The sequence below is a fragment of the Cloeon dipterum genome, chromosome 3 (assembly GCF_949628265.1).
Source record: "Cloeon dipterum chromosome 3, ieCloDipt1.1, whole genome shotgun sequence".
In the NCBI taxonomy this organism is placed as follows: Eukaryota; Metazoa; Arthropoda; class Insecta; order Ephemeroptera; family Baetidae; genus Cloeon; species Cloeon dipterum.
In genome coordinates, this window is record NC_088788.1 from 33580673 (window position 1) to 33608558 (window position 27886).

General features: G+C 40.4%; 2 protein-coding genes across 54 annotated transcripts in view; both read left to right on the top strand.

Annotated features, from left to right (window-relative positions):
* Positions 1–48: 48 nt before the first annotated feature.
* LOC135939998 (microtubule-associated protein futsch-like) lies at positions 49–9924 on the top strand. Of its 4 annotated transcripts, none has more exons than XM_065484631.1 (19): positions 49–181; positions 955–1866; positions 1934–2203; positions 2265–5260; positions 5324–5473; positions 5538–5627; positions 5689–5766; positions 5825–5899; positions 5960–6046; positions 6110–6391; positions 6462–6554; positions 6672–6830; positions 6892–7020; positions 7077–7310; positions 7366–7452; positions 7645–7803; positions 8146–8505; positions 8850–9169; positions 9244–9924. In XM_065484631.1, exons 1-19 carry the CDS (start codon positions 148–150, stop codon positions 9440–9442), a joined length of 6714 nt encoding a protein of 2237 aa, XP_065340703.1. In that variant the 5' UTR covers positions 49–147; the 3' UTR covers positions 9443–9924. The 4 variants fall into 4 exon arrangements, with proteins under 4 accessions (XP_065340703.1, XP_065340702.1, XP_065340700.1 ...); XM_065484630.1 differs by having other exon boundaries at positions 955–1725; positions 1789–1866; positions 8850–9923; XM_065484628.1 differs by having other exon boundaries at positions 8850–9924.
* Positions 9925–11579: 1655 nt separating this feature from the next.
* Dscam1 (Down syndrome cell adhesion molecule 1) overlaps positions 11580–27886 on the top strand; it is a 71863-nt gene continuing 55556 nt past the window's right edge. For all 50 annotated transcript variants that reach the window (XM_065484794.1, XM_065484806.1, XM_065484821.1 and 47 more), the window contains exons 1-2: positions 11580–11655; positions 12411–12512. In XM_065484794.1, the coding sequence (XP_065340866.1) occupies positions 12455–12512 (58 nt within the window). In that variant the 5' untranslated portion in view covers positions 11580–11655; positions 12411–12454. The remainder of the gene's footprint in view (positions 11656–12410; positions 12513–27886) is intronic.

A 27886-nucleotide genomic window follows, 5' to 3' on the forward strand; every position in this document is an offset into this window, starting at 1 on the left:
CAAAAACAAACCAGCGTGGCAGGGCCGTGAGCGGCGTGAGCAATGTTACTTCGATAGTGACGCGACACGCTAGAGCATCAAACATTTAACAAAATTATTTGCCGATCTGGCAGAAGTTATTGACTGATAACGCAACGAGCTTTTGCCATGGCACCTGTTAGCAACGTTTCTCGGGTTTCTCGTGAGTATCTAATTTTATTCTGATTCTGTTTAGTTTTTTGTCAAATGTACATACATACATAAATCATCTGTATGTAAGTATGTAAGAAAGGCTTCGTCAGCTCCGTTTTAATTCATGAATGGGTGGCACTATATACATAATTAATTATGTTAATTTGGCTGTTTTAAATTGATGCTTCGACGTATTCCAAAATCGCACCTGTATATATTTCGGATTAATGGAATAAAAGTTATTTTGAATTTGAATTTGTACATACATATATTATATGTAACTCGCTCCTTATGTATTTAATTTCTTAGATGGTGCAGATTCTTGGTCCTCAGTGCTTATAAATTGCGTCCGAATAGGGGCCGAAACACCTATAATTAATTAGGTGCGGATAGGGGTTGAGGTCACGGCAGTATGCATTATGTACCTAATCATAATATTTTATTATGACGATTTTCATTTAACTCTAGAAACATAGACAAAATTCATCTTTCTTTAGACAATTTTATTATAATATATTAAGTGCAAAAAACATTTTAGGGGCTTCATCCTATTCGCAACCAATACAAGTGCCAATAGTTACCCTTCTTCAGGGTGGGTTTGGGTATTAATTATTGTGATTTAGTTTGTGGTTTTTTTTTAGTTTCCTGCACCTTCTCTTTTTCTATCGCCACACATCGTCTCTTAAAAATAAACATAATATGTTATTGCGAGAATTGGTCTAATTAAAATTAATAAAAAATTGCTCAAGTGTATTTGATTATTTTGTTGTTTTCTTTCTTCAGCTGTTACATCGCCGAAAAGGAGCAAGGGAGGAGTTTTGATGGTGTATGCGCCTGATGATGAAGAAGCTGGCGGTGAGGTGTCCATCTCAATTGATGATTTCATCAAAGCCGAGCCGAATCGTCCTGCAAGTATCAGCAAACCAACCTTGAAAGAAGTACCACCCAAACCACTGACCCAGCTCGCCACTGAGACTGTTGGGATCCATAATGAGTCCGCGATCTCAAATCAAACTCGGCTAAAGAGCGCAACCATCAGCGGGCCAAGCAACGTTTGTGAAAAAACATCACTGCCATCCTCATCTCTTCTGAAAGTTAACATTGCCAAACAGTCTGTGAAGGACGTCTGTGATGTTCAAAGGATTTCTGCAAATCCTTGCATAGCAACCTCGCAGTGTCGCTCTAGTCCAAGAGATCAGCAGCCTAAAACAATACTGTTGTGTCCTCCACTTTCCAGTCTGACTCCAAGTATTGCTGGAAATAAAACGAAGAGTGTCACTGCATCTCTTTTGAAGAATCCGCAAACAAATGGCAGAGAATCACCTTCCATCTGCAGTTTGAAGAAAGATATTGTACCACTTCTCTCTCATTCCACCAGTAAAAATGCGATGGTGTCCACTGGCGTTTCAAAGATCAAACCTGCAGAGCTTCGCGACGATGGGAGTGAGCAATCCTGTCCTCCTTTGCTTTTGACTCGGCTGCCTGAACGATCTGGACCTCCCAAATCGATTTCAAGCGTAGCTGGAAATCATTGCAAGACTACTCTAACTGCTGGTGCACAAAAAACTGCTACAGTATCCCAGAAAATATTGCTTACGAGTTCAACTCTTGGAATAGGCTCCATAAATCAGACAGCTTCAACTGTGTCGTCCTTACAAATGAAAGATAACACTCTGCCCACCTGCAATGAAAATGGTATAAATGCAAACTTGAAAACTTTACTCTTTGGCTTTCATATGATTATCCCAAATCCCATTTTTAGCTAATGTCAACTCTAATCATCCCGCCTCTGTAGTGGAAAAAACGCAGCTGACTCAAATTCCTAGAGGAGCAGAGGGTATGAGACCAGGAGCAACCGGAACATCTGAAAATTTAAATGGAAACACGCCTGCTTTAGTTCAAAGTCAGCCGACGGACTTCTCTCTGCAGACAGAGGACAACATTAATGTGAAAGCCTCTGAATTGCCTGAGACTTATTTTGACGATCTCTTCGACATAATGGACCTTAAGGGAAGAAACGACACCAAAAAAGGTAAATAACTTACATCTATTTTGAATAACCTATTTAGTAAATCAATTTTTTTTTTTTGCAGAGAGAGACAACTTAAATGCGGTTTCAGAAGACATGCATTCAAATGAGGATATATGCAAAAGCAATCGTCAAAACCCACCCACAAAAGAAGCTAATTCTTTGCAACCGCCCCTTACGAAACCTCCACTTCCAGCTCAAGAAAAGGATATTGCAACAAATCCCCTTGCTAAAGAGGACCAAATGTTGAAAGAAACCAATTCAGCCTTGGAAAATATCACATATTTAAGTGGAGCGAAAACTTCATGCCCTTCACTTGAAAGAAAGAATGCATTGGAGACATTGTTGGAATCACTGAAGTCAGCATGTACAAAAGCTGAAGAAAACTCCAGAGGTGAAAAAGCTGATAAAAAGGTAAAATCTTCGCATTCAACCAACAAAGTTACATTGCCCCAAGACTCTGATTTGATCACGACAGCTCAAAAGAGCAAAAAAGATAGCATCCACTCACAAGCTTTCAAAAATAAAAGTTATCTTCCTTCCTTGAAGACTCCAGCATCAACAGAGGGGCCAAAACCAACTACTGGACACGCTGCATTTAAAATAGGCCTCGGTAATTCTAAGAAATTGTTTGCCGCAGAGGAAGGAAGTGCATCGCAGTTATTAAGATCTGAAACTTCTTTCTCTGCAAGTACCAAAGCTGCAGGGATCAAACACAAGAAAAAAGCTGAACAACCGTCAAAATCTACAAAACCTTCAAACAAGTCTTATCCGGGCATGGCCAGTGAAAATGACAAAAATCAAGAGTCCCTCTCTACCTCAAAGACAATGGATCCAACTGGAGAGGGAAAATCCAAAACAAGCTCAAACAACACTGAAAAAACAGGAGGTCTAAATTTGGAAAAAAAATCGTCACCTCCAAAGGATGATAATGCCTCCAAGTCAAGATCAAAGGTTTCAACTCTCCCTTCAAGTGCCAAAGTCAAAGAGGTCAAACACAAAAGAAGTTCCAAACAGCCTTCAAGCTCTAGCAAGAAACATTTACCCTCAAAAGAGCGTGATTCAACAGTGGCAGTCATTAAAGACAGTGAAGGAGGCAGCGATCATAAATCGAACAAAAATCAAGACTCTCATTCTACTTCCAAGGCTAAAGAACCAACAAAAGTAGAAAAGTCCAAATCAAGCACAGAAAATACTGCACTGCGAATGAAAGATCCCTGTGACGCTAAGAATTCTTGCACCGAAGATAAAGGAAATAATGCGTCTCAGTCAAAAGCTTCAACTTTCCCTGCAAGTGCGAAACGACCCAAAACAAACAACTCAAAAGAACATTCGCCTTCTACAGAGACTGGTTTGACCATGGCTGTACAGAAAAATGGAAAAGAAAGCAGCCATAAGATCGTTGACAAAAAATCATCATTGGACGTTAGGGAGTCGATTGAGGTTGAAAAAACAAAAGCAAGCACTGGAAACATTGCTGCACAGGTTAAAGACCTCAATGACGGCAGTAAATTGTGCTTGGTGGAAACAGGAAAGGCACCTCTGGTTTTGCCATCATCACAAACTCCAGCTTGCCTTGCCAGTGCTCAAGTGAAGCAGATCAAACCTTCCAGAGATGCTAAAAAGCTGCAGCCCTCAAGGTCAACCAATAAAACTTCCACCATGAAACAATCTAATTTGAGCGTGGCTGTTCCAAAAAATGGAGAAGAAATCAATCGCCAGATTTTGGATAAAAATCAAGTCTCACTCATTCCATTGGGGCCAAAAGAGCAGCCAGAAGAAGAAAAATCCAAACGGACTTTGAAAAATACGGAAGTAATGAAAGATGATCATAGTGGTGTTAAACTTACGTGCCCCTCAGAAGGAAGTAATTCATCCCAGTCAAGAACAGTAATTTCATCCTGTCCTGCAAGTTCGAAGGTGGAAAATGCAAAATCTAAAACAGGTTATAAAAAGAGGAAGTCCACAAACTTAACCAACGATCAACCGCCTCTAAAAGTGTGTGATTTGACGGAGGCAGTTCAAAAAGTTGGAGAAGAAAGCATTCATCAGATATCAGACAAAAATAAAGAATCTTTCCGTTCCTTGAAGACAAAAGAAGCTCCTATATTGGATAATTCCAAACCATCCACAAAACAAGCTGAAGAAATGATCGTTGCTAAACCTTCATGCTCTCCAGAACAGGAAAATTCTTTGTCAAGATCTAAAATTTCACCTGCCCAATCAAATCCAAAGAATAACAAGATCAAACTTACAAGTGCTAAAAAACTGGAGGCCGCAAACTCGCCCAAAAAACACTTCCTTGGGATAAAGTCTGATGTGATCGAGGCACTTCAAGAAGACCATCCAATTTCCTCAAAGGCAGAAGAATCTCCTAAAGTTGAAAAACTTAAGCCTGCTCCACAAAACGAAAAGATGAAAGACAAGATCATATCAAAAGAATCTTCTGCAGACGACGGCACTGAAACCGCAGGAGATAAAAACAGTGGGAGTACTAATGATGGCGAAGAAAAATCGGAAGGAAAACTTAGAGCTGTTTCCAAAAAAACTGATAAAGCTGGCAAGATCATCAACAAGAATGAGGAGAAGCCATCTTCAAATGCAGATCAACCACCAACAGGGGACAAACAACCTGAAAGAACACAATCTAAAATTCGACCAAGCAAGCGTCTACTTGAAGGGCAAGAGTCAGCAGAAGCTTCACCTTCTTTAGATGTTCAGACCAACATCGAAGCTTGCACAGCTAATGTTAGTAAACGTAAAAAGAAGGAAACCCATAACTGTTCCGCATGCTGTAGCACCAACAAGAGCCCTAGCAAGATCTCGAGACCACCTAGTGCGAAAATGGAAACAACTGATGAGGTGAAGGTGGAAAAAAATGCCAAGAACCAAGAACTTTATGAGTTGGAAACTAGACCTGATACATCAAAAAATGAATTGACTGAGGAGACTGGCGCTAAACCAGCAAGACGCGGCCCTAAACCTAAGAACAAAGATGCGAAGGAAACGCTATCAAAGGCAGGGAAAAGAAATTCTGCCTCTGGAGAAAAGAAATCAAAGGTAAATTCAATCAATCTCTTATAAGTCGTAAAACTAATTCTGACCTTATATTTGTGTCAGCAGAGCTTTACACTGAAAAAACGTTCTCTGCGATTGAAGAGGAAGGAAAGGAAGCAACTTTTAGCTGATCAAGTTGAAAGTTTCCCAGTTGAGCGCGCTTTACGCTCCAACTCAACAAAGTTGCCGTCTGTCATCGCTGATCCTCCTAGCAAGGTAGAGAACCTCAGGATATTTCCCCCTATTATTTCTATATAATCATGTTTTTTTTCACCATCAGCAGCCGCAAAAGTGCCAAACCACAAGGAAAAGTTCAAAACCTCGCAGCATCTTACCCAAAGAGCTCTTGGATGAAGCTGCCATCCCAAATGTAATACTAATGACTTTATATATTTTATCTTAATCTTATACATTGAAATATTTCTTATTAGGATGCTGAAACTGATGGGTCTGTTGGACCTTATCGCCAGGAGGCCGCTCCAAAAACTAGCTGCACCATTGGCACACAGGTATAAAATACTAACAGGAAATTGATTGCAGTTATAAGCACATTTAATTTTAATTTAGACTGAGTTCGTCTCTGAGATTCCTCAGGTGGCCGACGTTGCACTTAAAAAGACATTCAAAAGTATATCCACGCAGGTGTGTATGATTATTTATGGTATTTTACATTTTAACAATAAATAATAATTATGGTTACAGACGGTAACAACTTCAGAAGCAACAACAGAGACCTCACTTACTGTGGCTGATTCCCCAGAAGATAGGGAAAATACTAATATTCCTGAGGTGAAATCAAGAATTTGGTTGTTCTGTATCTTTGCTAACATAATGGATTGGTTTTTATTACAGATGACTGTGGATTGCCAAAATCAGGCACCAAGCGCGTTGAGTGATCGAGCAAAAATAACCAAAAAAGGGGATGAATCAGTTAAAACATGGGAAATGCTTTCTTCCTCAAAAACCTCTTCTTGTGACAAGATTTCTAGAGATAGACAAGAAGTCACCAATTGCGATGAAACCGATGCAGTGATAGCAAAAGAAAAGAGCGCTGGTAACAAGAATTCAGACAATCATGCGAGTAAAACGGGAACAAGCTGTGCAACTAATGACAGAAAATCTCTAAAACCAGAGGTAATATTATTTTTCCCATTCCTCGTTCTGGATATTAAATATTTATTAAATTTTAATATGTTTGATTCAGAGTTTGCGTGAAACGGGACACGGAGCAAAGAAACGTTCTTCACCTACTGCAGCGTCAACTTGTGAAGAATCCCAGTTAAAAAAACCACGGAAGGTAAGATTTTTAAACTGGCTTAAAGAGCGTGCTGAAGGATATTTTTAAAAAAGCTTTATCTAATTTATTAGTATAGTATAATATAGTACGCCTAAAACTGTAATATTCTTGTTGCAGGATGACTTAGATGTTGTTGCGGTGATGCGTAAATCCATCGGCAAGAAAAAAAGCAATGCCACAAGGAACAAGACAAGTAGAACAGAAGAGACCATCCTTATTAGCTCGGATGATGAATCCTCAAATAGGGATGTTGAGCAAACCCAAATAGGGACTGCTGTAAGTGATACTTATTCGTTGAATAAGTATTTGGGTGCTAATAAATTAATGCTTGTTGCAGAAGGATGTTCAAATCGTCGCAGTAAATATGAGCACTATAACAATGCTCTCTGACGATGAATCTTCAAGCAATGAGAAAGAGCAAACTCAAAAAGGTGGAGACGATACTAATAATTTGCAATTACAACAGGTAACTTTTGTTGAAGAATTAGTAAAATTTTAAGCTGTTAATACATGTGGCATTAGGATGTTGAAATGAATAGTGGTGAGGAAAATCCAAACACTGACACTAGCAACTTCGACTGTAGTTCAGGAATGACTGATGGTGGAACTACTAGCAAACATGCAGAGCAAACCCCAAAAGCAGCGGCCTGCAGTGAAACTAATACAGTGGTCTCGCTACAAGTTACGGTTACAGTAACTCCAAATGAGGTCACATCTAATGTGCAAATTACTCCAGAGAACATTGATCACTCAGAGGTGAATATTGCTGATTGAAGCGCTATTTTTTATAATTAAAACCTTACTTTTTAAGGGCGAACATAACTTGAACAGCATTACAAACAAAGAATCATCTGATTTTGTATCGACTTCCGATCTTTCCAATGAGAAAACCAAGACGGTAAGAATGACACAATCTCTTATTTTATATATTTATTTCGGTGTAGACTAAGAATAGGTATTGTTGGTCTATGCTGTTCAACTGCAGGATGCTCTGCATACATTAAATTTTACGGAGCATTATTATTGCGCTAATTTAGGCAAATTCCATCTAGCTGCTGTATCAATAGTTAACAAACTTTTACTTTCGCAGCACGAAAGAGAAATCAAGTCATGCGCTGGTGCCAAGGTTTTGGACTGTGAAATGGAAATAACCAGCAAAGCAGAAGAAAAACAAAGGAAATGTGTTCAAAAACCTGATCAGAAGAAATCTGAGGAGAAAGTAAATGCACAAATAGCTACCAAGTCCAAGGTAATTCTTTTCTAGCATTAATTTTATGTAGAGGTCTCAGCCAGCCATGCTGCGCCTCGCAAGGTGGCAAATTTTGGGTCACGTGGGCAGTTGCTGGTTAAAAAGGGTCTAAAATTAAATGGTGCATGAAGAGTTCTGGCCCTTTCGGGCTGCTAGGCACTATCAAACCTCATGTCAGCCGCGCAAGCCTAAAATGGCCAGCCACCACTGTTTGGCAAACAATTTTGCTAAGTAAGCGGGTCCCGCCAGACACCACCTTTAATCTCGTGGCTGTGACCTCTAATTTTATGCTAAATATAAGCACATTGCTATGGGAGCTAAACCAATTTTGTGTTTTTGTAGATGGATGGAGAGATCAAGAAGAAAAAACGAAACGATGCTGCCAAGAATTTGGGCCATCAATTAGAAACTGTAAAATCTGGTGATTCGACTAATTCAGTAGAGGCACCAAATTCAACAGAGGCTACAAAACCCACAAGTGACAAGATTTGCAGCTCTGCAGTGAAAATCACCATAAACACAAACGTTGGAAATGAAGCTGGGGAAGTTCAGGCGACTCGTGTCAGCGGAACCACTACCAATATAACACCAAACAAGGGCATTACTAATACTGAACCTAGGAATGGAGAAGGAAAGTACAAAATTTCTGCAGGAGGGAGCAGCAAGAAAAAACTTAGCGCGTCAAATTCTACCCAGTCTAAGGTAAATTATTATAAATAAAACACCGCATCTGGTGGAAGTTTAAACGTTAATAATTTTTCCACTGGTTAACTAAATTTCAAAGTGCTCACTAAAAACCAATTTTGCCACAAACGTGCAAAAATTTAGCCCTACTTGCAAAATAAGTTTGTAGATCAATATAGTAGTAATTGTAGAAAAAATTAATGAATTACACCGTTGTGAATGTTAAGAAATATTTCATAGCTAGCAGGGAGAAGTCATTAATCTCCTGGAAATAATCTTGTTAATAAAGAAAGCTAGTTTTCCAGTCAATTTGCTTTATACTTAGTAAACTAACTTGTAAATTCATTTAATCTTATTTGCAGACGGTGGGAAGAGACATCAAGATCAATGCACCAAGCAGTGCCAAGTCCAAAAGTACCAAATCTGCTATAAATGCTTGTGAGCTTCCTGTCATTGCCAATGATTGCGGCAAACCCAATCTGAATGTCAATGTGAAAGACACTATGGAGAATAACTGCAGCAGTCAAATGCTGGAATTAAAACCTGATCTTGCAGCAAACTCGGGGATGGCTCAAGAAAAGTGCACTACCCCAATAAGCACAAGCGAATTCAACAATGCTCAAGCAACAAGCAACAGCAGCATTTCTTACGATCAAACGTTACCAGCTAACCCGAATTTGAGGTATGTAAGAAATGCAAGTGCAGACCGAGGATATTACGGAGCTCAACGTGTTGCACCAAATTTTCGCACGGCAGAACCATTAATGAGAGGACATCCATATCCGTCACCCCAAGGCAATTGGCAGTGGCAACAACGACGTTCCCTCATGGGCCCTGTTCAAAATCCCTGGCTTCACCCACCACCTGGTTGGTACTCATATGGTGGTTCATACAACAATTACCCTCAAACAAATTATGCTCATCAGAATGCGTACTATCCTCCTGCAGACTATGATAGACATATGGACGAAAATTGGTAAAGTCATAACTGACCTTAGCAATTTAAAACCAGATGTAACGCGTGCGCACTTAATCTGTACCTGGCGCCTGTTAGTCTTCCTGGACCAATATAAGTTGTATTGTAGGATTATTTAAGCTGCTAAAAGACTGCTTAAGCGCAATAATTTGTATGTAATCTTTTTGCCATTATGCCGTCCATTGAGAATTTGGAGCGATTGGAAATGAAATAATTTGTGTGCTACAATGAGAAAAGACTCATGACCATTATTTTGCTATACACTGGTCGCGAAACTAAGTTTCCTCTTTCAGTAGACTGCTATTTTACATATATTAGAATTTTTAACTGCATGATTTACTCTAAAAAGGCTTAGAATATGTATGTAAATAATAAAATGCTCAAAGGACCAAAAAATGGTTAAATTATTTAGTAATATTCCTCTTTACTATTTTTTTCTTCAGATTGTCAGGGAAATGTCATGTCTCCACAGGCAAAAATTGAATTGGAGAAATCCTAATAAACTAAGATAATGATTTCTCCTGTTTTATACTGAAGTTCTGAAGGTTTTAAATTTATTAGCGACGTGAAAATTATGTATTGTGCTTTAACTGAACTATCTTGATGGAAGTTTAAAATAAAACCATGATAAAACTAAGGGTTTTGCTGTTTTAGCCTTAAATCAAGCATTAGTGATTTAGGTCACAGGCAACAAAATTAAGTTACTAGAGTAATTTTTTTTTTTAAAGTATTAAGTACAGGTGAAATACAAAATATTGCAAGATTGGTTGTTTTTTAGCCTCTGGGGGTCATTCCTCAGATCAGATAAGATGATCAAAACAGCTATGAAATCGAACCCTGGCGTCACGGTGTCCTTTGGAACGTTTTATTTCAATCAATCCATGTGTGGCCGCACTAACGAGGCCTGATAATCGGTTCCGTATTTATTTGAACTGCAAGGTGCGAACGCACCGTTGGGAAGATCAAGTGAAGAGCTTTCACGATAATATGTTTTATATTAATGTGCCTTTGGAGGCCATCAAAAGGCCCTGATGCGCCAAAATCTCGTTCCTGAGCTGAGCACCCTTTGGGCGTGCGGATCTTTACGTTAGATGCGGCATACACATACACACTTATATTATAGGGCAACATTTTCTCTCAGATAAAATGATTAATAAATGCGATATTAATAATATTCAAAACCAAAGAAATAAAAAAATTGCTTAAATTTGATTGATTATAAAAGTGGTTTAAATTTAACAAAAGTTAGTGTTTTATTATTGGCACTAAATTTAATGTTCTATAGCATTATCATTAGAACTTCTTGTTAGATATTTTTATTTTTGTAAACGCCGATTGAGAAGCCCGCGTCTCTCCAGATTTCACAACTATTTTTCGAAAAAACTAAAGTTGATCACCAACCTTGGTCATTTTTCGACACCTCAATATGAAGCACCCTTAAATAAATAAATAAAAAATCGAAAAAATCAGAGGATATGGTGCTCATAACAAAATTTAAATCTTTCGTAGGATCACCCATTTTTTAAATTTGACAAAATCACGCAAACCAGTTTATAAATGCATGGCATGTGATTAAAATTGTATGTTAGAAATGGCAGCTTGTGATTTAAATAAACAGAAAAAAGCACTAATAATAAAAAATTCTTGAGGCTCAGCCAAGCCTAAATCTGAGATTGCTGGGATGTGCGGCATCAACAGCATCCACGGCACGCCGAGATGTTTTTACAGTCGCCAGCTGCTGCGCACACCTGCCTTCATACTCCGAAGGTGAGCGTGGTTTAAAGGGCCGGCTCACACCTGTCACGTCCGTAAGGTCGAAAATCGCTTGCTCCCGCATCTCCCCATCCCCCTTTTCCCGTTACAGTCGGGCCTTTTTTGCGGGGCAAGGGACCCTGATGCTCGTTTGAAATGGGCCAAATTTGGGGCTGATGAGCAGGCGAATTGGAACTACAGCATCAGGTGGTCGAAACTGGGCCAAAATCTGTTTTTTAAGAGAACAGATCCGCGGTGCGTGTGTGATGGCGCCCTCGGTGGCGCCCCTCGGTGAGAGCGGCGGGAAGCCGGCTCGCATCAATAATCCATCCGCGGCTACAGCGCGAGCTGCTCGGCTCAGTCAGTCACTAACGTGGTTACCAAGTGTGCGAGTGCAGCTCCGCAGATCGCGTTCCGTGTTGTGTGAGAGTGCATCCAAGGTGGGTCTACGCGGGCCCAGCAGGCCCCGGCCCAGTGCCGCCCCGTCCCTGTGCGCGGTGGGGTCGTTCAGCGCCCGTCGAAGCCCGCAAAGGCCCCCGGGGGCCGCGAAAGGCGTGTATTGCTAGTGTCACATGCTGGGTAAACGGTGCCGACCGCCCCGCGCCCGCGATTTGGCACGACTCGCTGGATTCGGACTAATCGAATCCGGACTCAGTCACTCAAAAGGGGCTCTCGGCCGTTCACTCGATTCATCTGATTATCATGTGGGCGGACTGGTGGCAGCTGGAAATAATTCCCTTTTGTGTGAAAACAATGAAATTGATTTTTATTCGCGTCAAATTTTAATAATTTGATTTTAGTTTGTTTACACTATTTTTCTGTTAGTTCACTTTTTAAATTTCTCTCATTGATGAATATAATTTTTGTTTAGTTAATTCAAAATCAATTTTATTACACAATTTTCAGTAACAATCGAGAAACGCTAAAAAAATTTGAAACAAAAAAGTGCAAAAAATTCGACTGTACGATTTTCACGCCAATTTTTGCAAATCGGCTCACACGAGGCCCTGAGGGCATAATGTGCGAAACCACCCCACCGCGCAGATCAAACCCACCCCTTGGCAGATCCCATTGAAAAGTCCGGAAATTGGAGCAGCCTGCGTTCCTCGCTTGCTGGATTACGGTGCCACGCGTTCTGGGAGGAAAAGCCAAAAGTGCGAGTGTTTGCAAAAAGTCTTTTTGGTGTGTGTTTCAGTGCGTTCAGTGCTAACTAAGTGGATAGGCGGTCCACGCTCTACAATGTGGCGCTCCCCTTTGCTGGCGGCCTCATTGCTGCTGCTCGTCGCGGCGCCGACAGGTCAGTCTTTAATCCCATCCCTTCATGTCCGACGCGTGATCATTGACAGATCAGAAATTGGCGAATTTTCCAAGCCAGCAATGGCCGCGGTTTGTTTGGGGTGAGCGGCGGACGAGTCGGGGGTGGTTCGGGGCGGACATGCGCCCTCCACTTGCCGCCGGGCCAGCTGCTCACGCTCGCTGGGGATGCTTTCATGCCGAGCGAGGGTCTCGCGTTTGATTTTGGGTCTTGGGTGTGAGAGAAAGACATTTTAAATGGCAAAAATAGGGTCTGAGGAGCATTACAGAAACAAGGGGAAGCTCGTGCTGAGATGAGACGCTAAATTAGGGTGGGATACAATAGTTTTTTTAAATTATTTTAGCTATGAGATCCGATCCATATTTAAAAAAACACTTTTCTTTAAATTAAGCTTTACAGAAAATTTGTGAACAATCCGTTTTACCTTTACTTGAAATGCTATTATAATAATTAGGAAACAGCTACAAATTTCCTAGTTTGCCGCTAAAATTTTGGGGAAATCGGCTCAAAGGTTTGTTTGCTAATCTAGCGGCAAGTATCAAAATTGTCTTATTGGAAATCATGATTTGTTTCGCCAGAGGGAAATGTAGCTTGTAATTCGCACACCATTGAATAGATTGCGACAAGAGGGATCGAAATCAAGTGAATAATTAATATTTTTTTCGAAAAATTAGGCAAAATCTGAAATTTAGCTTTTTTTCGGTCCTGATTTCATTTTTACACTTCGTTCGTAATTTTTGGTATGGAAAGCTCCTACTTTAAATTATTAAATTGCCTCAAATGTTTGATCCGACCTTCAGCTGCTCTATTAAATCATTATATTTTATTTTAAATAACAAAACATGCACCAGGGCGAGTCTTTCCAACTGAAAAAAATCTGCGAAGAACGTCTAAAATAATTCCAAATGAGACTATTAATTCATAGCGATATAAATACCTTTTTTCACATTTTTAAGTTAGAAGGAATTGAACAAGAAAAAGTGCGACATGTTAGCTTTCAAAAACGTTAACTCAAGGACACCAATATGTTCATTTTTCCTCTGCCACCATTTACGGCGAGAAATATTTAAACTCGAATTATGTATGGTCTTTTCAATGCTCACACCTGAAGCGTGCATGATTATATAAACTGGTTTTTCTTCAATGCCTCAGTTTTTTTAGGCAAATCAAAATATGGCATGAAGTGGTTTGAAGTGAGCATCAATCTGAAAACCGTATAAATTTGTAAACAAAGGCTGTATTTTGTTTGCTCTGGAAAGTGAAGGCACATTGAGTGCGCAGCACAGCACCTTGGTATGAGTAATCAACCTTTTTATTTATTCAAAAGCAAAAAACTGGTTTAAAAAACCGGATGCCCACACGACTACTGCATGCGTGTGCTCTCCATCCTCTCCGTTTCTTTCTTTCTTTGTTCGCAAGCTAACAAAAGTTAAAAGCTGCAGAAAATCCACAAAGAGCGCTAATTTGGAGTGCTAAAAAGCTCGGCGGAGGTGATTTCGTGAGCACATGGCTGCTGAAAAGAGTCTAGCACAGAGTGTGTGCAGCCAGCGAACTCTTTATCAGTGCCAGACCCAGCGACGACGACGACGCCGGCCGCTTTTTCCATTCCCCCAAGGCAGGAGTAGTAATAATATAAATTCGCCGCTCTCTCCCCATGCGCGTGTAATTGCATGATTCATCGTGACGTCACACGCCGAGTGCACAAGGGCGCAATGCACGGCCGGGTCATCCAGCTCGCGTCCAGAGCCACCCCCTGGCCTGGCACACGCACGGGGTGCGGCACGCCTGCTCCTATTCAGATTCGCACTCTAGGACCGGTTATTAAACACAGGCCTGTTGCGTCAAAAGCACGCTGAGGGATCGCGAACTGCATTGTCCCGATTACGAGAGGCTGGTTTTAAAATCAGCTTGTCAAGTCACTTGGCTAATTACATGCCCTCGAACGAGCATAAAAGAGCTCTCTGTTCCCTTTCCCAGGGTTGAAAAATTCTTGATTTTAAAATTCAACGAGCGTTCATTTGCGCTTTAACTTGTATTATGATTTTAAAAACTGACTTTAATTTAAAATAAAAACAAAAAGAGGAATTTTCATTAAATTAAATCACTGTATTAGATTGTACATACGACATTTCTTTTTTTTACTGACTTCTCGGTGAAACAGTACAGCCGATCTAATTTAACGGCCGGTGATTCAGATTCCTTCGCTGTTAATTATGCGGAACGGATCGCCTTTCGCAGGAGAAATTCTGCTTATGAAGCCTCAGTGCAGAAAAGTCTATTGTCTAGGAGAGCAATGTGCGAATTTTCTTTATCACTTCAAATTTGCAGATGGCTGATGAGCCATTTGTTAAAATTTAACTTTTAATGCATTTTGATCATTTTCATTTAATTTGCAGCACAAGTTAACAGTTAACAATTAAACACATTGACGTCATACCATTTTTGGGATTTTAGCAGTTTCATCTAATCACTCACAATTTCCAATGAAGTTCTGGGTAAAATTGTCATCTTAATTATTAATTGTCAAAATTGTAGCTCCTTGCAAAACGTGAACGTTTAACAGCCATTTTTCCGGCTCGAAAATATTTTACTACAAAATCCCTGCACGCTTTGACAATTACTAAAAAAAGCTATTTTATTCTGCGTCAAGTGACACTCGGTTTCATTTCGCCTCTTGACACCGAGAGCAAAAGTACATTCAGCAAACAAGCGACCTTATTGCGCTAGCTGTAAAGCCTGACATTTTTCCCTGCAATTTAATGCCACGTCGGTTTATTTAATTCTATGTGGAAAATCAGATTAATTTTGAATCCAGAGCAGTTATGCTGTTGAAACTCCACTTCAAAAAAAGATTAAATTACTCAGCAAGCTGCTATTTTTAGCTGTGCATTCTGACTCGAGCCGTTGAGCGAGCGTACGGAATGGAGACAGTGTGTCTGTCTCACGCTGCACGCTGTTTTATTATTTGGTCGATTCGGTCTAGTAAGCAAAGCTGGGGGAAACGCTTTACCGGGGAGTTAAAATCCAAGACAACGCTAATTTTGGGAGCGTCGTGGTGAATTTAATAATGCCGCCCTGATGACGGATCTAAATTGAAAAGAATAAGAAAACTGTGCGTGCATGAGAAGCGATTACATTTTCCCGTCTGGGTGCTTCTTATTCTTGGAACTCAAAGCGTGGTGTTGAGTGACAATTTTAATTTAAAGCGTCAAGGAGGAATAAAAGGCCTAAAAGGGAGAGAAGCATTATACATGGAAAAAATGGCTTCATAGGACAAAAAAGTCTCTTGCAAATTACAAATTTCGTTGTAGATATTTGAAGAACCTGTTGCAGGAAAAAGTATTTATTTGTTTGTAACGAAACTCAATCTATCTTGGGCAGGCACTTCATTCTATTAATGACAGTACTTATAGATGAAATCAATACCCGCCAGGCCGCTAATGATAAAAACAAACTGTCTGTAACATTATTGGCCGTGGGATGAAGCGCTGCGTGTGAAAAGATGACACCTGAGCCCGAGGAGAAAATTGGACCTAATTGCTCGCTTCCGTCTAGTTCTATTTCTTTATTGAACCCGACAAGCCGAGAGCCGATCCATCCTAGAACAACAAACACTTTGTGTGATGATAAAAATACATCACACCTTCCGTTTTTATTACTGAAATAGATATCCTCTCTTGAAATGGAGAGCTGTTTAATAATTGGACTTTGGCGACCGCTTGCGAATGTGCTTGCTCGCCATTGAAAACTGATTTATGAGAATTACGAAACAGGAGATGCCGCGACGCCATGCTTCCAGTTTTGGAATCGGCTTGAGCCCCGCGGGGGTTGAGTGCTGCTGCTGCTGCCGAATCGATCTCACCCCTTACGTTCATTTAATTTCTGACTGCCGCCTGGAAATAGTCGATTCAGCGACGGTCTGATGGGTTTCCGCTTCCTGTGCTGCTAAATTTGATTTTAAACGTCGGCAGGAAGGGTTAATTTCTCTTTATTTTTAAAACACTGCTTCCGAAAGCGTTTCCCACACCGATTTGGTTTGCCTTTTTTGTGTTATTCGCTTCACATTCGTAAACGGCTTCCAGGAAAAACATGCTGTAAATTTTTTGCGAAGATTATTGTTGCTTTCATGTCACAATTAGGACGGGTAAATGTTTTTTTAACTTCTCGTGCGAAATGAGCTTCCCAATGAGCTTCCCAATAAAACTGCCGAGCAAGTGGCCGCAGAGGAGCTTGGGCCCAAACCCCAATCATTTCGCCTTCCTTCACCGTGGTCTTTGATTGAAATATGAGAAATTTGTCCTCAAAGCCGCTGGAAAGGTGCGAAAACCAGCTAGAGGCGCCTCCTACCATCCCCTTGATCTCTGAGCATTTCGAGTAATTTAACTAACCGCACCTTTTGCCATCCCTGACATTAGTCAGCCAGTAATAGATCCTTAAAAAGCTTAAATATCTCCGATTGCTTAGACACTTTTGAAATGAAACTCTTTATAAACGCAAGTCAACGGGTTGGTTGTAATTTATTTTGAAACTTTGATGTTTTAAACATGAAGTTTGCGTTCAGTTTAATTCAATTTCCCTTGACCATCCCCCTCAGACGGAATGTAAGCTAATTATCGCCTTGCAGTATGCACACGCGTGCAATTTGTAGTACATATACTGGCTGGGTCGGTGGTGGAATTACACATGTCGTGTCACTGCTCGCATTGTCACTACTCAGCTCTGCCGGGCTTGATGAAGGATGGAGATCAAGCGGCATACATACACATACATATTTGCTGGGTGCGTGGGTCATTGTTCTGCCTGGCCGTGTTATATGCTGCACCGAGATGAGACTCACTTACACACACATACAACAAGCAGCCTCCTTTTGGCTCGCTTGCTGAGCTTCCATAATAATAATTATTGTGCTCTGCGCTCTCGCAGCATCATGTGACGCTCTGGGTAAAGTTGGAAAAAAATAAATTAGCCGGCATGCGCTTCATTTGCTGCGAGAAGGAAAAATTAGAGCAAAGACTGCTGTGGGGGTTGAGAAATCGACGGGGATCGATATTATTTGCCAAACGGATATTTTCAACAGTGTATGAAGAAGTCGAGTGTCAATTTAGCTCTCTACGCGTGTTTTGTAAAAATTTCATGGCATTTTTTCCTTTCAAACAGCCAAATAAAGCATCATCTTCGCTGCCAATTGTGAAGCAAAGTATGCCAACGGCCATGCAAGCTCATTAGCAATTTTGACACATTTCGCATTCCATCTTGGCGAATCTCCCATAACGAGAGAGTCGCATCCGAGCTTCAATTTGAGGTCTTTTGACCCTCGTCTTAATTTCCGCGGCGTGATTTACAGTTTGCTCGGTCATTATTGCGCGTTGAATGGGCTAAAAATGAGGGGCACGTTCGAAAGAGTTGCCACTGGTTGAGCATTCTCGTCGTTTTGTGCAGCTCGCGGTACGTGTCATTTCGGAGCGGAGGACGCCGCCGTTCCCTCGCCTCCGCTCGCATCGCATTATTAATTGTATTCTCCGCACACACGTGGAGCCAACTCCTGCCACCGAAGGAAAGCAGGGAATTATTAAAAGAGCAGCAGACGAGACAGAACAGGACGAAATGAGTTTGTGTGGTTCAGAATTATGATTAGAGGTTGCGTTTGTTGAAACCCAAATCCACTGCCGAGTTCGTTTAGCGAGGAAAAAAAATTCGGCCCCAACACCTAACCGCGTTCGCAACCTTGAAAAGAATTCTCTGGCCTCTCGCAATAACAGGAATGAAATTATCGCACTTTCCTTGTTGCCGACGTCACCCGGTATTAGCTCACCTTTGGTGCGGCGATGGCTCATGTGAAGCAAATGATGGTGGTTCCTTCTCTCTTTTCTTATGAGTAAGCATCACATCCTCTCCTTCCTCTCTCCAGCCTCACAAGGCTGCACACAACAGCAGCCCCCATCCTCCTTTCTCAATTTATTTTTTATTCAGACACGCTCTTCCAGTATCAGATTTTCCTCCCGTAAGATAAGTGGGCAGCAGCAGCTGTTTTCTCCCTGCGTCCATCACTCGACACAAAGCCAGGCCATCCGCGTGTGTGTGTGTTTGCTTCTTGGTGCAGCCATAAACGAATACACCTTTCTGCATACGATTCAATCTCTATTTTACACACACAGATCGTGAATTATTTCGTTTTTGTAAACAGATGTCGGTCGAATGCATCTGGAAATAGGAACTAACGCAGGGGAATTTTAAATCAACTGCATCAGAGCCACATGCATATGTTACCGAAATATCGCCGCGTTTTGCGAGCGATCGGGAAAAACAGTTTTTTATATTTTATAATTTTTTGTAGTTGGGAAATGAACAAAATATTTCCAAAGGATAGAGCATAATAAAAAGAAAAATAACAAATTCAAACATTCAAAGAGCAAAATTAAACGAGAACAAGCACATTTTGTATCATGATTGGGCTACCACTTTTCATTTGGCGTAATTGTTTGTTTAATTTCAAAAGATGTCTCATGATAATTTTATCTGATATCGTAACTTTTTTGAACTCTTATCTGATAAGAGACATAGGGATCAAAACTGGTTATGGTTTGAAAGGTGCAATTTTGTAGTCTGTGTATTTGTTTATTAGTTTTTTTTTGCAACTTATACTTTTTACAATATAACCGCGATTTTTTCCCATAAGCGTCTTTCTCCTTGGAAAATAAAAAGAATGAAGGAAAAGATAAGAACATAACAAGAATTATCTTCATTCTAGAAATGACGAGTGTGTGAATGACACGATCTTCTCTGGAGATAAAGCCGTTCGAGCTGCACAAAATCAGGCAAGAAGGCAAGGCAGCGCGAGATCAGGAAGCACGCAGTAATAGCCCTTATCAGAGCCGAGGCGATTCCCACAAATTAATTTTATGTAAGGGAATACACTCAAATTGAGAAGACGTTAATTTAGATTTCGCGTTCTCAATTTGCATCAACGTGGAGGATTATTAAATTACACCGTGGACGTGTTTCGTCAGCCGATTTTTGGATAGAACAATGGCTTCAAGAGTTGAGAGATGATTGTTCTTATGTGCATAATATGCGTCGGACCCGCTTGTTTGAGCACCACGTGTGCGACGATTAATTATTATTAATGGCCCCGCGAGCACCCTCATCTTCGGGCCCCGACCAAATATAAATCTAATCTTGTATGCGTGAGCGTGGGCGTCTCTGCATGGCATCTCTCTTTCCTTTCACGTCGGCACAATAAGAAGAAACGCGCCATTATTTCCGCCTTTTGTTGACCCCAGATGGAATTTGATTTGTTATGCGCACACTGTGATTAAATCCACAACCAGAATTCAGTGGGTTCAAATTTCATGCTTTCACCCAGATTGCATATCTTTTCAGAAACGCCTCACAATCAGACCGAACAAGAGCAACAATTATTATTAATGATTGCAAAATCACTAAAGAGGATACTGCAAAATCCTGGAAATGGTTGTTGCCAATGCACGAACTCTTCCCTTAGGATTCAGTTGAAGCCAAAATTGACATATGAGGCATTGTAAATTTTTGAGAAAATTGGCTGCAAAGTTATTAATGCTTTTCAAACGGCGAGGACTGTCTCCTTATTTGAAACCCTATTTTATTTCACAGCAAAGGGAGTCTCCCTAAAATGTTTCATACGCTGTTGGACAGATCTCAACGAGAGGGATAGAAATTTGCCATGAAAATGTGGTAAATTTGAATTTTTTCTTTTACAAGGTCCTTATTTGATTATTGCGAATTTTAGTACAAATTTAGTTTCGTTTAGCTATATATTTATTTGCATTTATACAACGGTACAGAAAGTGAAGCTCCTCCATTTCTTTCCGTGTATTTACAAATTTCGTAAAAAATAAAAAAATGAATAAAAAAAAATGCAAATTAACAAAGAAAAGAAATATGTATAGTGTATCATAATATTTCGCAATGTTTGTGTCGCAAGCAAAGTGTGCAACGTGCAACACTATACAAGGAAGTACTGTAATCGAGAAACTAATCATTATTGTAAAATTTGTTTGTCGAGCTCATCATACTGCTTATTGCAACCAGCAATTCATATAATTTTCAATTGTCACCCGGTATCGATCCACTTCAATGTTACGGGTAATTTCTTTGAAAACTTGACTGCATGCATAAAGGTTTATTGAGTAAACCAATCCTAGAAACTCAAAGTGTAACAACAGTTAGAATGGCGCTCACCCTCTGAATGGAATCCCCTATAGTTTTTTTTTTGTTTGGGCACCAAGTGCCACGCCAATGCAAACAACGCACCAGCGTGGCCGGGAAAGTGTCCTCGGGGAGACATAGCAAAATATTCAATAGTACAAGGGAGCAGCAACGCCGCAAATGGCTTTGTTCTTGCCAGCGGCGTGCGCACTCAACCGATGGAAAGATTATATAAATATACGTTTATGCCATTTGCATTTTGCGTTTGTCAGCCAGCTCCTGCATTTTGTCACGACAAAAATAACAACACGGAGTGGCGATAGCCTCTTAAGCGGATTTTCAGCTCAGGTGATGCGGCGAGCGTTTAATGAGATCATTGATGTCACACTTGCGCACACAATCTGTTTGTTTACTGAAGTAGCGCATAGTCCAGCAGTCTCACTTGGGCAATGAAAAGTGCTGATGTAAAAACAAAGAAACTATCGTGAAAAATACCATCAATCAAAAGTTTTGCTTCCAATTACGTTACGTGGTGCCACACAAACCCGAGAAGTTTTATGTTCGTAAAATTCTGCTCATTAAACGAAAATGGGGTGGGTTGGAAAAACGAGTGCGCTTGCTTAATTAGCGTCCTTTGTGCACCAACGTTATTCAAGTTCGCAGACGCCGGGCGAAATGCTGTCGCTTTTGAAAGCAAGAGAAGCGACGCTGAGGCTTTTGATTCGTATTATTGTAATGTCTATGCCCGAAGTCTATCTATTAATACGCGCGGTTTGCAGAGTTGACGCCGCGACGACCGTTGCCTGGCTGGGTCGTTGGTCATCATAGATTCAGGTCGCGTTCAGCTCATGCTGCCTGCATTCATATTTACTCTTTTCTCCGGCCCGCAGCTGCAAACACCGACAAAATTCACATTTGCACGTACACGAGATTTGACACTGCAGATTAAACGGCCCAAAAGGCGAAAGGCGTTTTTTGTTGGGATGATGGGCACTTCCGTTAGGTTCAAGGCTGGGTTTAACGAAAGTTACATTCACTTATTCATTTGAAAATTTGAATTTGCGAAATATTTTGTATTGAATGGAGAAGGTGAATTTTAGTACATAGCACAGCCGCCGGGCATGTCAACATGGTACTTTCATTTTGAGTAATGAGATGTGTAAGACAACAATATTTATAAGTTGATTAGCTTGAAAATTTCTTTTTTGCCTTTTATGTCCAAATTAATCTCTCTCGTATTTCGGCAGGTAAATGAAAATCTGAAGAATATTGTGAAATTCATACTTAGCCAGAGTTTGTTTCAAAAACATTGTCCTTTAATAAGTTATTCATGAACACTTGGTGTGCTGCACGCAAGCGGAAAACCGACTTTTCATCAAGTGGAGAGAGTGACAGTAAAAACGGCAGCCCTTGCAGCTGCGATTATAAAGTGGCCATCAAAAATTTAAATCTGGCCTCTTGTTGTCGTAAAAGCAACAAACCGTGTAATTACTTGTACGGCCGCAACGAGGGATTACCCGAAATGCATCGATCCCAAACCAAACCTTAATCTCCTCGTCATTGTCACAGTTTTTTGTTTTCTTTAATGACGCTTACCAGGAACTATTTTTTAATCTGTCTCCGGAGCATTTTTTCCTTGGCGTGCTGCGACGCACGAAACAATGAGCCAGCAAAAGCGTCTCATCGTCGCAGGGCAGGGTGTATTCGTGTGCCACAGAGCACGAGCCAAGAATTTTTTAATCATGCGCCTGCAGTGACACAAAGCCAAATAATCGCTCCTTCTCTGTGTCATTCATCCTTCCAGCAGGAAAGAAACTCATAGTAGAGAAAGAGGGCGCAGAAGCCATAATTTTTTACTCTCAAGTCGTGCGTGCGCACCGGACACACCTGGCTGCTGACAAATTCGACTCTTTCATTGTCAACTCACACCAGAGGGACCTTTAGGATACATGCAAAAGTTAATTAAATCAAAGCAGGTAACAACGGGAGACCGTAGAAGGGCGTCCAAACAACCTATTGTTTCTCTATCCCCTGAATGAAGCGACAAATTTGGACAGATTTGCACGTGTGATTGATTGATTTATCCGACGTGGTTTCACTTTTCGGCCCTGTGATTCATTTTCCGGGAATGAAGTCGTATCTAACGATATCTGCATGGCAGAGTGACTTATTTGGCGCCCCTCAAACACGGATGAATTATGGTGAGTGGTCACGCACCGCGCATACACCTTCATGCAACTGGGAGGGCCGGAATATTTGTCCTGCGCGTGCACGCCGCTTATCCTCCCTTAATGAGGGCGCACGCATAAAATGTGTAACAGCCGAGATGACGAATTGTACTCAATTTAATGGCAACAACGCCGAGTTGAGTGCCGTGTGTTTGTCAAGTGAGTTACACACATGCGAGTTTAGCAAACTGCTGGGACTGAATTACGTTTAATTAGTTTAAAGGGAAACTTTATGCTGTGTACCATCAATTAAAGGGAATCTCTCATTATGATTTCCTCCTGGAAAAAGATATTTTAGATATGATTTTATCTTTTAACTGCTTCATCTTATCGATTTTTGTCACCACTTAATTTAATGATTGCGCAATTTAATTTTAAACCCTGCTTCATAATTTTTGGTCTGGAATTAAATTGAAAATAGTAAACTTTTTTACTTTAAAATGTTTGAAGTCAGTAAAAACGCTCTCCCCTCTGGTCTAATTTTCTGTTATCTTTCCTCACAGTTAGTAAAAGCTAAAATAATGAAAAGCTGTTAGAAATTAGGGTACACTTTTATGTGACAAAAACTTGCTGGAATTATACTAGCCTACGAAATAAAATTGTTCCTAACTTTCAAAACCAGCTGCTCATGAAGAAATTGACAAAATTGATCAAGAAAAATGCTTTGTAACCTGGCCCTATTGTTTTTTCTCTTGCTGATGCAACAATTTCTTCACTCCTGACCCCTGAGCCTTCTGACCCATTTTCACTTCTTTGCCGATCAATGCCCCTTCCTTGAGGATTATTAATAAAGCTCACGCAGAATGTGTTTGTTTGTTTTATATGCATCTCTGCCAAATTTTGTGACATATATACACCCGCACCCTCTGTTTGCCGGAACCTTTTTACGGCTACAATAAAGTTCACGGCGCGCGTCATAAATAAAAAGGATCACTGGCCTCGCATTCCCTTCTGCTTTTGCCACCAAGATTTGTTGCTCTCTGGCATCACAAATGCGCTCATGTATCGGCACCGGGACTCGCTTTTATCGCTTTACAACTCTTTCCGAGCGCCGACAGCAGAGCACAGCCAGCCGACGGAAAGTAAAAGCAGCCAGCAAACAGCGATGGCCCTTTGAAAGGGAGGAAATCATTATCACCTAATTACGAGGAAAAGGCAAAAAGCGGCCGACGATACCAGAGCTTGCTGCTATTGACAGGGCTATTTTTTCCAGCTCTCTTTGCTTGTTATATAGGAATTGATTCTCCCCGTGCAATTCAACATCGCATTTTGGTAGCGGTAGAGGCGAAAATTATCTGAAAATAATTTTTTATTGCAATGTTACTTTATGGTTGAAAATTGCAAGAAACAATTAATATGCAGATAACTAAGATTTAGTTTATTTTTTTTTGTTACAGAAAATAATTTAAAAAAATCACCAATAGATTTGTTATTACTTCTGTCCTTTATGTATTTACAAGTTTTAAATGTACAAAAAGGCCAAGAACGCTGTTTTATTTTATTATTCTGACTTTTTGTAAAATCTTTGTTTTCTGGGCAAACATTTTCGTTCACAAATGAATTCACCCATATTTAAGGCATTTGATTATTTCTCAATTGATCATCAGGAAGTTTTCTCTCAAGGCAATCACTTTGGAATGCATAAATTCATGATAACTTAATTACTTGAGCTTGATTTAAATTTTAGTTGGAAAATATTAATTTGAACGTAAAAGCCACGTGTAGCACGTACCTCTATGATTAGGGCAAAAACTATGTTAAAAACGAGTGATTAAATCAAATACATTTATGTTTGCTTTAATTTGCACCCCATAATCATCACGTGCTTGACTGGTTGTGCAGTATCATGAACCTAAATTACAGATTATATATACACCCAACAATTTCCTCATTTTCCTTTCGATATTGGCTAATGCGACACTAATTGTAAGAGAATGAACGGAGGAAACGTGCGGGAGATAAGCGACCGCTAAGCATTTCATCAGTTACACCGGCGGCTCGGCTCGCGTTTTCCACTTTCCACCCCGGTGCCGGTGGTTGGTGGCGGGAAAGCGGCGCGCGTCCCTCTGTATACAAGCACGCTGACAATGCGCCTGACACCGTTGCCTGAGTGAAATGTGCTCGCGAAAATCGATATTGTGGGCGTGCTGCCGAGACGGGAGGCCCGCTGCCGCGCCGCAGCCTGTGATTATGCTGCAAGAGCATAAATGCCAAACCACCCCCGCGGCCCCCGTTCCGGCCCCAAATGCCAGCGGGCCGCCCCACCGGGCTGCCAGGCTCAAAGCGACCGAGGGACGCGTAATTGGTCTTTGTTTTCAGCCGAGAATTGGCGGCAAAAGGGCTTTGGTGTGCGCGCGAGGGCGGCCATGTTGCCTCTCGCAGCATGATTATTGTTTTCGAGTGCGCGCAAAGACGTTCCGCTCCTAATGGGGTGTAAATTATGCAGACGGCTAGCGGATCATGCTGAGCACGTTCTTTGTATGGTAAAAATCACTGAAAGCTGGCCCGTTCCACGCCAATAAGACAATTAAAGCGCTTCAATAGCTTGATCCTCTATATAATTCACTTATAACATTTTGAAGAAGGGAAAATGTTAATGAGATAGGACCGAACAATTTAACCCCATTTTAGCTCTATCGCATTTTCGCCTCAAGCCAACCGATTAATTTCGGAACAATTTATAGGCCAGAGCCTATTCGTTGCTGCCTTTAATTTTGATTGCTCCTAAATTATTGGCAATCAATATTCATGCCACGAAAATTAGGAAATATCCATTTTGATGGAGTCTCACATGGTCGATTAAAAATAATGCTTTAAAGAAAAAATCCTTGATACTTTTACTTAAGATTATGTAAAAATTAGAAAAATGCTAAACTCCCGTAGTTTTGCCGTTTAAATTTTTGGGTAAATCGGTTCAAATGCTTGCATGCTAATTTAATGGCGAGCAACAATTATCTTCTTATCGGAAATAATTATGCTTTATTTTGAAAGAAGGGAAATTTACTTCAAAATTCGCACACCACTGGATATATTGCGACGAAAGGGATCAATATCAAGCCAATAAAAATAATTTAAATGTTCGAGTAATTTAGCAAAATCTGAAATTGAACTGTTACTCGGTCTTGATCTAATTATTACACATTTTAGAGATAAACTGTTTCTCATTTTCAAAAACAATAAACTCAATGAATTACCTGCTGTAGTTACAATACAAAGTGTTCTTAATTGTTGGCCTGTAAAGCTCTACTACATATAATTTAATTTCCTGCCAGTTGTGTTACCATATATTTTCAGCGCATTTCTCACTGGAAGAGCAAATATCTGTCTTTTGAATATATTTAACGTACAAAATATTTGTATGCAAGAACTTGATGGTAAATTAAGCCTTATTATATCGGACAGCATCCATTCGTCAGCCTTTTACAATCAATTGCTATATTTAATTTGCGTTTGGCTGAAAACAAGTTTAGTCAAAGCACGGCATACACCAGATTAAACAACGATTATTTAAGCAGTAAAGAGAAAGTATGGACGGAACTTTTAGTGATGCAATCACCATAAGTATTCTTTCTGTGGAAACACTCACTCCAAAACGCCAAATATCGATTGTTTTTCGTTCAGCTCTCGTCATGCAAATCTCAAATCAAGATTGGAACGCGATCCGAATTTCTGCAAGTCAAATAAACCGGAGCGAGCACATCAATCAAAGTTGGGATGGGAGCGAGTGAATATGTTTTCATTTTTGTCCAGTGATGAGTTTTGTTCGAGGAATTCTTTGTGCTGAATAGGGCGATACGTGAGGTGATGTTGTTCACATCTTGTTCTTCGCACTGCTCCTCAGAATGAGTCATATTCAGAGTTGGAGTCTGCTGCTTCTCCCTCTGCTATATCACATTATATTGGCGTCTAACTCGCGTTTTATGTGCGGCGCATGCTAATAAAACGCTGAAAGCCTGAGAAGTTTTTGCACACGCTTCTTTGTTGATGAACTCTGCTCAAACAAAATGTATTGTGCGCATTCAGCGTTTATAGAATAGGCATTGAAACGAAATTAGCTTTATTTCAAACACTAAAATAAAGTCATATAACCTGGTTGCAGAAATTAAAGTAAATCTTTTTACAGAAAATTTGTGAAAATCCTTTTTGCCTTTACTTGAAATATTACATAAAAATTAGGTAAAACCTCAAAATTGCCCAGGTTGCCATTTAAATTTTTGAGACATTGTCTCAAATATTTGCTTTTCACAATTCGTACACTGTTGGATAGATCGCGACGAGAGGGATCGAAATCAACCTAAAAAATCATTGAATAGCCGTTTATTTGTTCGAAAAACTTGGAAAAATCCGAAATTTAACTGTTCCTTGGTCACGATTTCATTTTTGCACATTGTATAGGGATCAACTGTTGCTAAATTTCACACATAGAATAAACTCTATGAATTACCTTTTCCCAATTGCTTAATATTTTTGCTCTATACATAAAGCGTTTAGGAAATATTATAAATTCTGCTAGGCGAGGAAAGAATAAAATATTTCCTAGAAACTATATAAAACCCAGCGTTACTTCACTGCCAGTGGTATTTCATATCATTTTTCATTCAACAGCATAAAAGAAGCATTTTTACGCGCTGAAGAATTTATAATTTGGCAAGCTGTAAAACTCGCGTTTTCTTGTATGACTCTTGCACGATGATTGTGATGAATACGAATGCGAAAGACATTCGTGGAAACGCAAAAAGAAGGGAGAATCCGAAAAGATGCTGAGCCGCAGTAAACGAACCCCCTTTTGTGTTCGAGCCTCCCGTTATGCGCGAGTTCTGCCCAATTCGCTGATGGACCTTTTGTTCCAAATGCGGCGGCACTGGCAATGCTGATGAGATATTTGCCGATGTTGGGAATCGCGCGAAAATGACGGCGTGCGCGTTTACAATGTTTCTCAAATAA

Bases quoted from the DNA above. Each gene is read 5' to 3' on its own strand.
- LOC135939998 (XM_065484628.1), top strand. From the start codon at position 148: ATGGCACCTGTTAGCAACGTTTCTCGGGTTTCTC. The intron at 5,900-5,959 runs GTGTGTATGATT...TTATGGTTACAG, and splicing joins TCAAAAGTATATCCACGCAG to ACGGTAACAACTTCAGAAGC. The intron at 8,506-8,849 runs GTAAATTATTAT...TCTTATTTGCAG, and splicing joins CAAATTCTACCCAGTCTAAG to ACGGTGGGAAGAGACATCAA.